Genomic DNA, 12,288 nt, shown 5'->3' with positions numbered 1-12,288 from the left:
CATATCGATTTAACTTAAAGTCAGAAGAAATAAAATATTGAAATAATATTTATTTAATGTTTAATTCCTTCCAGAATGTTCAGTGACAAACTAACAATATCTTCGTACTTCAGTATATATTCTTTGCTTAGGCCATTAGTTTTGCTTTTAACTACAAATGGAATATAAAACCATGAAAGGAAGCATACTTTTTAAAAATAGAAAATTAAATAACGGATATAAAAAAATAGTGTTGTGATTGTGCACATGGAGGTAATCTTGTAAACAAACGTTCATAAGGTTGTTGTGAAATTCTTTATGCCAAAAAAAAGGGCTGCTCTGAAATTTAAAGAACTCTGTAATTATTAGTGATCGTTGAATTGGCTTGCTTGAATTTCTACTTCAAAATTTAAAATTTACAGAGAATGAGATATTATTTCCCTGTAAAGATAAGACGCAACTTAAGCTAGGAGCCTAGGAGCTTCCATGCTGTCTTGTGTTTTGTAGCTTTTTTTTTTTTTTTGTTTCAGAAATTTAAACTGATTTTTTATTCAACTAATACGTGCTTTTAAAAAACACAATAGTTAAATAAAAAAGGTAAATATTATATTATCAATATGAGTAGTAAATACTTATAGAAACCGTGTTCTTTTCTTTGCCATCACTTCTTTTTCTTTCCTCCTTATTTTGCCTTTAAGCTTGTTTCACCTTTCAAGATTTTATATGCTGCTAAATATTGATAATTTTAACACAAACAGTTGCAATTAAAAAAATCTCATTAAAATTTAAAATCTATCAACATAAATATTTTAAACTAAATGCTACAAATTACAATTTCTCTATTAGACCCACTCACTTTCATGGGGATGCACACCATTAAATGCCCACTGCATATCTTATATTAAATATAAGATTTGCTTTATAGTATAATTTATACTATAAACTGAGTCTTATATTTAAAATTGAAGGTAATATTTTACATTATAGTATATTATATATATTATAAAATTGATGGCCATATATATATATAGATATTACTCTTCCGGTCCTTAATATAAACCTAATTGTTGAGTTAGTTTTAGTTCTAAATATAAAACCCATTTTTCATATTTGTCAATTTCCTTTAAATTTCTATGGATACTCCCTCAACCACAATCAAGTAGAAAAGAGAGATAGGGCATTAAGAAAGATGATTATATTGTTTTAGAAAATATGTGTCGCAATTCTTATAATAATGTGTCACATTTCTTATAATTAACTAACTTACTTAACTTTTTTAATTTAATCAAATTAGTTAATAGATCTTATATTAAAGATTGAAGGAGTATAAAATATACCTTTCATATTCTACTAAAACCTTCCTTCAATCTCCCAATTCCACCGGCATCCGAATCTCAACCGTCTCTTTTCATGATAAAGCTAGCCCTGTGCAGGGTATGAACCGTGATCATCAAACCTAGCATATTATTATTATTTTTATTACAACCCGGCACATTATTATAATACTCCTCCGTCCTTAATATAAAACTCATTTAACTAATTTGATTAGATTAAGGAAGTTAGGTAAATTAGTTAATTATAAGAAAAGTGACACATTTTTCCTAAAACACCATAATCATCTTTTTTAACACTCTCTCTCCCTTTTCTACTTGATTATGGTTGAGAGAGTATCCATATGGGTAATTTAGAAAAAAATTGATAAATATAAGAAATATGTTTTATATTTAGGACAAAAACTAACTCAACAATTGGGTCTTATATTAAGGACCGGAAGAGTTTTTTTTTTTTTTTTCCAATCAATTTCCCACACTTGCTCTGAATTATTATTATTTTTATTGCACATGGCATGAATTATTTAATAACATTCAAAATTAATTTATCCGTATCAAATAAGTTATATCGTCACGATCACTAAACCATTTTTTTAACAGCGCAACATGATAAACATAAGAAAGTCCGGTTTGGAATTTCATTTGGGCTGAATTTAACATGCATTTGCTAGTCATTTGAAGTTTATATAAACAAGGGCAAGACCACCATCATAGCAATCAAACCTAGCTTTAATTTTATTTCGTATTTCCTGGTTCTCTGTTCTCTTTTCTCAAATTTATCCTCTTCCTACAAACTTCTTCAACGAAGCTATGCATTAATCCCACCTTCAGGAAACACTGATACTTCAAAAACAAAGCCTTCTTCAAATCATATAGACCTTTTGTTTTTTTTTTTTTTTTGGCGACTTCAAATCATATACAATACAAGCCTTTTTCAAGACCAATATATCCGATCTTGTCACAGTGTTCTTATCATATTGTGTCTCATATTGAAGTTAGAATCAGTGTTTCATAAAATGGCCGATGAAGAACTAACAAAGGAGGTGATTGCAGGAACAGGCACGAAGCCAAACAGAGAGGGCTTAAAGAAAGCATATGTGACATTTTTGGCTGGAAATGGAGATTATATGAAAGGTGTGGTGGGTTTGGCTAAGGGTTTACGCAAAGTGAAAAGTGCATATCCTTTAGTAGTTGCTACTTTGCCTGATGTTCCTGAGGAGCATCTTCAGATTTTGAGGTCTCAGGGCTGTATTGTTCATGACATTGAACCAATCTATCCTCCTCCAAATCAAACTCAATTCGCCATGGCCTATTATGTCATCAACTATTCCAAGCTTCGTATTTGGAATGTGAGTGCCAAACACCTTTCTTCTTCAATCTTTGTTGGGTCATTTTCTATTTGTATATATCATCGATTAGGTTGATCTCTTTTTTTGCTTTTCTTGTGTTCGACAAATGGCCTTTACTGTATACTTGTCATATAAGTAAACCAAATGTTAACTTCTTTTTTCTTTTTTCAATGCGTGTATTTGTGCAGTTGGAAGGATACAGGAAGATGATATATTTGGATGCGGACATACAAGTATACGACAACATAGACCATTTGTTCGACACAGAGGATGGATATTTGTATGCAGTGATGGACTGCTTCTGTGAGATAACATGGAGCCACTCAGCACAGTACAAGGTTGGATATTGCCAACAATGTCCGGGTAAGGTTGCTTGGCCTGCACATATGGGGTCTCCTCCTCCATTGTATTTCAATGCTGGCATGTTTGTGTTTGAGCCAAATCCAATTACCTATCACAGCCTTCTTCACACTCTCCAGCTCACTCCTCCCACTCCTTTTGCTGAGCAAGTAAGTTTTATTCGGATCCCCTAAAATCACAAAATAAATTGAAAAAATGCATTTAGAGAGAGATAGAGGAAAAAAAATAAAGCGAATGAGATCTCCGTAATCATGAAGAAGTCTCAATAACAAATAAGCAAAATGGACTTCATTGTCATTTTCTATAATAAAACTTATCATTAACTTGTTATGAGATTTTTTGATAGTTATATTTTTTCCAAATTTTAAGTCTTATACCTAATTGTGAGATGTAGGTTCGATATGCACAGCCGTATTCTTTAATGTATATTTCTTTTAAACATACTCCATTTTGCAAAGAGTAAAACCTCCACTACGCGCACACAATGCACAACAGAGGTTTTCAATTCGATTTTGACAAAAAGAAAGATGAAAGACAATTTTTTACACCTTAATGTTTTATTAACCTTTTCAAGATAACGAAGGAGACCAAATTTTGACTGAAACTTCTGGAATAATGGCTTAATAGGATTTTCTGAATATGTTCTTCCAAGAGCGATACAAGCCTCTACCTTTGGAATACAACCTGGTTTTGCCTATGTTATGGCGTCATCCAGAGAATGTGGACCTGACAAAGGTTAAGGTGGCCCACTATTGTGCAACCGTAAGTGACGTGTCACAATTTTTTAATAAAATAAACATGAGTGCTGATTTACAAAAAAAAAAAGGACTTATAAATCTCCATTTTCTATATGTAAATAGGGTTCAAAACCATGGAGGTACACTGGCAAGGAAGCTAACATGGACAGGGAAGACATAAAGATGTTAGTTGCAAAATGGTGGAACATTTACAATGATAAATCCCTTGATTTTAAGGCTCAACATTTGCAGGTTGTGGCTGAGGAAGAGTCTTTATCAAGATCACCAATTATGGCTTCCATTTCTGAAGAGCCCGAAATTTCTTTCGTTCCTGCTCCTCCTGCTGCTTGAGAAGAAACCATACCTAAAGCTGGTGTTATAGGGCCATCACTCTCTTATATTTGTTCTCCCCTTTTGACTGTTGGATGAAGCTAGGCTTTGATCTTGGACAAAGATGTAGTTAGAAATATATATAGGTTTGTTAATGGACTTCATTGATTTGGATATGCAGTGTATGATGGCGTGCTTTGTCTCGTTCTTCTTGTCAATATATTGGAAACCATGGCGTTTTGCTTATGTAAAAAGATGTTGTACACGATATTTTAGATTTTACATTATTGCGATTTGGCTAAACATCCAGAATATTTTACGACTAACTAATGCGTTATTACTACAAATGCTGGAATGTATTCAAAAGTCTGATAAAATCTTGTACACGCATATGAACCTCCTTCAATCATTTCAATTTTACGGCTATTTGAAAGACTAAGCTCATGGAAATTTTAGGTGCCCATGTATCTTGTGCTCATGCAACCTAGATATTTAAGAATAAACTGGTGGCGTCAACACGAAGCATTCCATCTGTTACAAGGAGCACAAACAACAAATAAGTAAATAAATAATTGAAAGCTAAAGAACGAAAATTCAAATTTATCGTGTTAACGACAAATTTTTCACATACCCCAATTCTCAGTAATACCTCCCCAACAAAACTTCCAGTCTTGAAATTCTTTCAAGCAGCTTCCAATACCGGTATCAGAAACTCCTTCAACAAGATACTCAATCTTCTCAGGCCATCGTATTACATATACAGGATCTGTTTTTGTGTGCTGAGCAATGTACAGGATCACCAGAGTTGCCGATTTGCAGTTCACGGCAATTAGCTTCAGATAATATTCGATCCAAAATTTGACCCCATAAAGCCTTAAATAGTCCGTCAATAATAATGTTAAAGTCTCAATTAGAGACTGATCAGGTTGGCTCTCACCAATAGTCTCCACAAGAGCACATCCCATCTTTGAATTGGTGGAATCGATGAGTGTCCCTAACAATAATTTCACGCTCAACTATCTTGGAGATAAGCTTGGCAGCAATATGGCAATCTCCACAGACCCGAAGGTTCTTTGTAATTCTGATTGGAAAACCAGGTTGTGTATTCAAAATAGCGAACACAATAGCTAACTTTTCACTGTGCACAGCTAGATGGTATTCCTTGTCCTCTTCCTCCACATCATGAAGAGCAGAATCAGTCTCAGGGACATAACCTAATTCTTTCATCTTTCCCACCAATACCTCTAGTTCTTCATATATCTCCTTTGACTGTGGGTGAGATCTATCACCAGCGAGAAAGGTGTAAATCTGATTATTCAGCTCAACATTGCTGATTCCAGGTGTTTTCCTAAGTTTTCTTCTCTTCATTAATGATCGAATAGCAGTTACTTCTTTCCATCTACCAGCCTTTGCATATATATTAGATAACAGCACGTAGTAACCTGACTGCTCAGGGGCCAACTGAAAAAGTCTATCAGCTGCTAAAAGCCCAATATCCATGTTGGAGTACACGCGACAAGCACTAAGCAGAGCACCCCAAACTCTCTCATTAGGTTCCAAAGGCATCTGTATGATGAAATTATAGGCCTCATCAACCTGCCCAGCACGTCCCAAGACATCCACCATGCATGCAAAATGTTCAATCCTTGGGGCTATTTTATAATCAACCGTCATTTGTTTAAAGTAGAACTTCCCTTCATCCAGTAAACCCGAATGGCTACAAGCAGAGAGAAGAGCAACAAAAGAAATGGAATCAGGACTTAAACCCGAATCTTGCATTTCTTTGAAGAGCAAGATAGCATTGCGACCTTGCCCAGTCATAGCATAAGCAGATATCAATGATGTCCATGATGCAATGTCACGGAACTTCATTCTGTCAAACACTTCCCTTGCATCTTCTAGACATCCACACCTAGCATACATGTCTATCAATGCATTCTCCAATATCACATTGGGGCATAGTTTCTTCCTCTCAACATATTCATGAATTATTTTCCCAAGCGACAGAGCCGAAAGATCCCCACAGGCTAACGTAACACAAGCCAAGGTGATCGCATCAGGCTCCACCCTATTTTTTTCCATTTGTAAATATAACTTGACAGCTTCGTTGGGCATTGAATTTTTTACAAACACAGCTATCATCACATTCCATGAGACCAAAGTCTTCTTCTCTAAATTCATGAACATATCCTTAACAAATGAAACATTTTCAGATGATGTGTTATTTATAGCTGGCATGAGGCTAGCCATCGTACCAGCATCAGGCCATTGTCCTGACACCTTCATTTCCCGGCAAATCTCAAGTGCGTCATCAAATTGTCCATTTTGTGCATACCCGACAACCATTGCATTCCAGGAAACAACATCTTTGCCTTGCAACTCATCCAATACTCGTCGTGCCTCGAATAAATGACAACATTTCCCATACATGGCAATTAAACCATTTCCAATAAACAAATTCGAATCAAGTCGAATCTTTAACACAGCCCCATGAAGTTGCAGCCCAAATCTTAGATTTTCAGAGCAATAGCAGGCCTTTAGGACACAAGGGTATGTATAGTTATCCGGACCTAAGCCACCATTAATCATGGTCTTGAAAACTTCCAGTGCATCATTGTACAAGTGGTTGTTCACATAGCTCCTTATCATGACATTATAGAAAACAACATTCTTTGCAGGAATTTCGTCGAACAGCTTGCGTGTCGGGTGAACTTCCCCTCTAGCAGCATAAGCCCTCATCAGTTTGATTCCGAGAGAGGGGTCCAGATGAAGATGGCAACGAAATATGATAGAGTGGACATTCTTTAAGGTTTTGACTGCAGGATATTGGTCTAATGCTTTGCCAATAAGTTCTTCAAGACTTAGATTTACTGGTAACAGTAAAGATTTTTGGAGCGATGAAAGCAAGACTTGTAATTGTGAAAATTGACGAGAAAGAAAAGAACTAGCTTTCATGAAGTTGAAGCTCCCTTCAATGTGAGTATTTGGCGCTGAAATTTGTGTTTAATCGACTGCGTTTATACCCAGTTTCTGTTTCCCAACAAATTTAATTTTTAGGCTGCAAGAAAAAAAAAACAAATAATCAAATAAAAAGTACTGTTCTGTTTTATCGCAGAAAGTGACAGTTGAACTTGACCAGGATTGAGAGGTGAGTTACGTGTGTACATGAATGAAAGATATTTCTGATTTGCTCTTCCACTCGCAGGCTTGACTTTTCAATGCCACTTGAAGGTTTAATATTTCAGTGACACATGCAGGTTTAATTCTTCACGCACATTTCAAGACAAGAGAAAAATGACAGCACATGCGATCCCGGAGATGACAGAAATAAGCAGAAAGCTAAACGATGTCTAGGTGAAACTAAATTTACAACTCTCAATCCCCACTTCCAAAACAATAAATCAACGAAGCATAAAAGAAGTACCTGAATAGGAGTTGGGCCACATTTGAATAAAACCCCTTGGATGATGCTGTAATAATCGATTCCCTTTGATAGTTGCTCCGTCGCAGAGGGAACCCCGCCAGCAAAAAACGACTTCACCTGAAAAGCCTTCCTTGCGGTCTGTGGAAATGGGCAAATGGCAACGACAGGGAAGAAGATGGTGGCGCCAATTCGGTCGCGGGAGAAGGCATTTTTGAGTTTTTGGTTTTTGGTTGTTGGTTTTTTTTTTTTCCTTTTTCTTGGCGATGTGTCGTGCAATAAATTATGAACGTAACTAATTTAGTTGTATTAGGACAACTGAAAATTGCATTACTCAGCAAGGGCCGCAGGGTGCACAAGGTTTAAAACTTATTTTCAACTAGATATTTTGATATTGACAAAATTACTTTTTGTTTGGCCACAAAAGACATAATAACTTAAATTACTTAAAATTGTATAATTTTTCTAGCATAAAAACTCTATTGAATTGCCAATAATTTGGACTTAGCACGAAAGATACAAGTGGTGTAGGGTGTAAGTATAGATTAAGGGTTTAAATCCTTTTTATGTTAAAAAAATTATTAATAATATATCATATAATATAAAGGAAAAACGATAAAAAAAAGTTAAAAAATACTAAATGCCAAACAAGAAATATAAAAAAAAATTATTATTTATAAATTCAATATTATCAACATAAAATGAAGTGTCGTTGTCAAACCTGATTTAAGATTTAATAATTTTTAGTTTTTTTTGTTATTTTTCTTATATAAAACTCCAGTATTTATGAATTGTTAAATGAGTAACCTATTTATTACTCCCTCCGATCTTTTTTATAAGAACTTGAAATTTGAACCTTAATCCTTTTTATAAGATTTCACATGTGGTTGTTTGAAAATTTAATGTATTTTTACCATTTATATTCCGAATTAATTTTATATATTGTATTAATTAAAAGGTTTCGTACTTTCTTTTTTACTGGCCCTTATAAATAAAAACATGTTTGGAAAAAAAAAGAAAGTAAGTTTATTTATTACATATTTATTATTTTTAACTAATTTTAACTTATTTTTTTAAACCCACTACTTTTTCTGACCTATTTAATACACTCCATACCTTTTAAAGAAGCCCATAACAAGTTGTTATTATTATTAATATGCAGTCTCATGTTTCTTCTTGTACGGCGCACGGCATTCATTGTTGTCGTAGTTGAATCTTCCACAATAAACTATTAAGCCATGGTTATAAAATAGAAAAACAAAAACAAGATAAATTGTGACTATTTAACAATGGTTTGTATCCTAAATGCTAATGAAAAACCCAAGCATCAGGACTCATGTATGAGCAGATTAACAGATTTATATTGTTAGCAAAAAAAACAGAGAGATTAACAGATTTATATTACCTCAATAACCAATGGTTTGGCGTACTTCATCAAAAAGAAAGATGATTCAGTAATGAAGCGTCTGGCTAATTTGTAAAATATATAAAACTTTAATCTTCTAGTGCCGTCATGTTATAATCACCTTCTTCATCGTTTTCTTGAAACTCTTCTTCCCGGAGACGGTCGTCATCAAAAAGGAAAGGTGCAGCTTCTTGAGTTTTCTGATCCTTTTTGTCGTTCATCTCTATCACTGAAACAATCCTTTGTACAATACGGTTTTCCACAGTTTCAGCTCCTACTCTTTGAGACTGTAATCCAAGAAGTGATAAGCATTCTCCTTGGAATTCCAAGTCATTAGAGGACAAAATCAAACCAGCAATTGTTTTTCCCAGATCAGGGGCATAACTGCAGATCTGGAATTGTAAGAAGCCAAATCAATATCATCAGTATTCGATATGTAATAAAATTTGCAACAGGCTATGATATTCTGCCAGAGCTGGAAAACTGACTGTGGAGAGGAGAGACTGGCCTCTCGAAAGCCAATGGTGCATATTGGTTCTGCGTCATTATTTTTATTGGTTCTGCATCAGTATTTTGTGTATTTTGTCAGAGTTGCTTGCTGTAATGATTGTATTGGGGAAAAGGGTTTTGGCCAAAATCAATGAGAATCTTTTTGTAGCACTAATTCAATTCGTTCTGACATTTAACAGGCAAAACCTCAGTATTTCTCCTCATTTACTATTGCAGTACACTTTTCCTATTCTGGTTGTTGTTTTATTTCAGCAGGTTATATCAAATTTACAAGTTATAAATAACAGGACTTATCTGTCAAACTCTGTATAAGGCATAAGGAGCCCACTAAGTTAAAATAAAAGGGCCACAAAGATATTAGAAAAGGTAAAATTGAAAGAATTGCAAACTTGATACGGTAAAGCGAGTTTGATATGTCTTGGTGTGAGAGTGAAAACACTCGACAATAGAAGCAATTAGGGCCCATGACGTGTGTTCACATATGCTTGTGAATGTGTGCTTTTGTGCTTTGGGAAGGGGGAGGGGGGATGACGAAAAGAAGGAAGAGGGTTCACCTTAGTAGCACGGGCACTTAAAAGAGCTCCTGCATGCTTGTTCTTCAAGTCATCCAATGAGAGTTTAACGGCTCTTTTAACAAGATTCCTACCAGTTTGAGACTCTTTCCTTGGTGCCCGTATCATGGTCTTAACAAAAGGTCAAGGAAGTTTATCACATTTAAATTAAGAAACTATATAAGCACCACAGTCGCACGAAGAAATTTTTCATTCTTAAATGCATGTGGAGAAATATGTCCTCCAGTTTATCTACTATAAGCAAGATGTTTTTCGAACTGTACTATAGGCAAGAGATAAAGTACTATTTCCGTACTGAAATATGCGCTACTTTCTATGCAGTAATGTGTCTGTTCAAGAAAAGCATCAAATGATTTCTCAGAAGAAGCTGGATATTGTTGATGATAGGAGTGAAGCACAATATCAATTTGAGTATCCGTTGGCAAGTTTTCCCATTCTACTAATGCACGGCCATCTTGCTGCGCTGTGCCTGTTAAATTCAAACCATATCTTCTCCAGCCAACGCTTTTCAACGCCTTCATAGATGATTGAGGAATTGTGCAAAGTGAGAAATCTTTGAAATACATAACCTGATATTGGACAAGGCCATCATTAATTGGATGATAAAGCGAATCTGGGAAATAACAAACATAGAGCGTCCAAAAAGGATAATAAATAAATGAAGACAAATCTCCATAATGATCTTTGACTTTTTAGTAAAAATGAATCATCACTTCTTTTAACTTCAGAAAATATTGTCTTCTGCTTGGATATTTTTCAGCTTATTGCAAACATTTTTCATGGATGGCTAATCTCAAAAGTATCATCAATGTCAGCGTATCATAAACATCTATGACAATGCAAACCTTTTTCAGTAACTCTGTACGAGATATTTCCATGACAATATTGATCTCATACCAGATAAATGTTGAAAGTAATATCCACAAACTAACTCTACAAACATTACCATGGAGCTAAGCTGCCTCCCCAAACTATCAAAGATAATGAGCATACAAAAGTTAATGCCAGATATCCTAGTTTGTCTGTACACATACACGCACTACCGGTAGACTGACTTGCATGTAAATGCTACTGTTGATTATTTATTGTTCAATACAAAACAGAACTGAAACTTATAGCTCAAGAAATTTAGTGAAGAACCTCTGTTTTATCACCACTTTCTCTCAAGCATGTACTGTTGTCCTTTGATACATTACTTATTACTATCACTGCTTCCATCACCAGTTCAGTTTCCGAGCAGCATGCTCGTCCACTCCCAACCTTGAGATGCTCCCTAACAAAGGCTCACAAGGTAAATAGTTCCAAGTCTATCAGTACATGACTTGTGAATCTAGAGATTCTTTTCTGATTACCAAGAAAATGAAGATTTTGAACTTCTCACAGAATTATGGATGGAGAACATAGTTTCTTAACTCCAATTCTACTTAATGTGAGACTTTTTTGTGTCAGTGAATATTGTGAGAATTTGCCTCCAAATATATGTGATATTACATATCAACATCATTTTCAACGGATCTAACTAAGGATTAATAAAACAGGAAAATTTCACAAAAGAAGCAGTTTGATGTGAGACACAAAAAAGATTAGTACTTTGATCATATCACAGTTTGGGTGCTGCTACATAATGAACGACAACACCTTGTAGAATTCAGCAGAAATAACCTTAAACAGTAGTACTTCCGGTGAAGGATTTAACTGGTTTGCGGTACCAGATAATGCGACGTACATGTATGAAACTGGATTTTTGTTACCATGAGAACTACAATGATTGCATTCTCTGTGCACATTAGAACGGTATATAAAGGATACTTTAGTTGTAACCTTACTTAATGTATAGAATAGTAAGGGTCGGCTGCTGACGGACTTAACCATAGCATATTAATCAATCTACCAACATCAGAATAAAATCATAGATTCTAAATAATAACTGGGGTTCTGATCATGAGATTATGGACTTACCAACATGGGAAGCAAGAATTACACTTGCTATTTAAACTATTCCCATGCGTTAAGACATATTCTTCAAAGCCTGATTTCAGATGTTGAAGATTTGATGCCAAAATAGGTGACTGCATGGGCTTATTTGCAAGAAAAACCTTTTCGTATCGTGATCCTGGAACGTCACAATCTTCCGCCACCAATTGTATGGCAATATTCTGAATGAAATATTAAAGCTATAATTACTAGATCCGTCCCAACGTCTTGTTCAAGGGTTCTGTAGCAGATTATAGGATCATCGAATTTAGCATTCTAATTTGGCATAATTAATAATTATTGATAGCGAAATCAAGAAT

General features: G+C 34.8%; 3 protein-coding genes across 7 annotated transcripts; 1 reads left to right on the top strand and 2 right to left on the bottom strand.

Annotated features, from left to right (window-relative positions):
* Positions 1-2,230: 2,230 nt before the first annotated feature.
* On the top strand, positions 2,231-4,337 carry LOC114731266 (galactinol synthase 1-like). The gene is made up of 4 exons (XM_028918409.1): positions 2,231-2,659; positions 2,848-3,168; positions 3,647-3,781; positions 3,880-4,337. The coding sequence occupies exons 1-4, from the start codon at positions 2,327-2,329 to the stop codon at positions 4,105-4,107; spliced, it is 1,017 nt and encodes a 338-aa protein (XP_028774242.1). The 5' UTR covers positions 2,231-2,326; the 3' UTR covers positions 4,108-4,337.
* Positions 4,338-4,368: 31 nt separating this feature from the next.
* On the bottom strand, positions 4,369-7,582 carry LOC114731265 (putative pentatricopeptide repeat-containing protein At3g49142). Of its 5 annotated transcripts, none has more exons than XR_003738907.1 (3): positions 7,244-7,297; positions 4,718-7,144; positions 4,369-4,617 (listed from the first exon to the last, which is right to left on the bottom strand). XR_003738907.1 is itself a non-coding variant. In XM_028918407.1 (2 exons), exon 2 carries the CDS (start codon positions 7,039-7,041, stop codon positions 5,020-5,022), a length of 2,022 nt encoding a protein of 673 aa, XP_028774240.1. In that variant the 5' UTR covers positions 7,042-7,144; positions 7,511-7,582; the 3' UTR covers positions 4,578-5,019. The 5 variants fall into 5 exon arrangements, 3 of the variants coding, with proteins under 3 accessions (XP_028774240.1, XP_028774241.1, XP_028774239.1); XR_003738908.1 differs by having other exon boundaries at positions 4,736-7,144; XM_028918407.1 differs by lacking the exon at positions 7,244-7,297 and adding an exon at positions 7,511-7,582 and having other exon boundaries at positions 4,578-7,144.
* A 1,378-nt stretch (positions 7,583-8,960) lies between these two features.
* Positions 8,961-12,264, bottom strand: LOC114731268 (type 2 DNA topoisomerase 6 subunit B-like). Its single transcript, XM_028918412.1, has 5 exons — positions 11,954-12,264; positions 11,135-11,267; positions 10,237-10,563; positions 9,977-10,105; positions 8,961-9,304 (listed from the first exon to the last, which is right to left on the bottom strand). The coding sequence occupies exons 1-5, from the start codon at positions 12,067-12,069 to the stop codon at positions 9,002-9,004; spliced, it is 1,008 nt and encodes a 335-aa protein (XP_028774245.1). The 5' UTR covers positions 12,070-12,264; the 3' UTR covers positions 8,961-9,001.
* Between the last annotated feature and the right edge of the window lie 24 nt (positions 12,265-12,288).

This window comes from Neltuma alba, unplaced genomic scaffold, assembly GCF_004799145.2.
Source record: "Neltuma alba isolate B1F8T4 unplaced genomic scaffold, ASM479914v2 tig00012816_pilon, whole genome shotgun sequence".
Classification (NCBI taxonomy): Eukaryota; Viridiplantae; Streptophyta; class Magnoliopsida; order Fabales; family Fabaceae; genus Neltuma; species Neltuma alba.
This window is presented reverse-complemented; position numbering and strand designations above follow the sequence as displayed.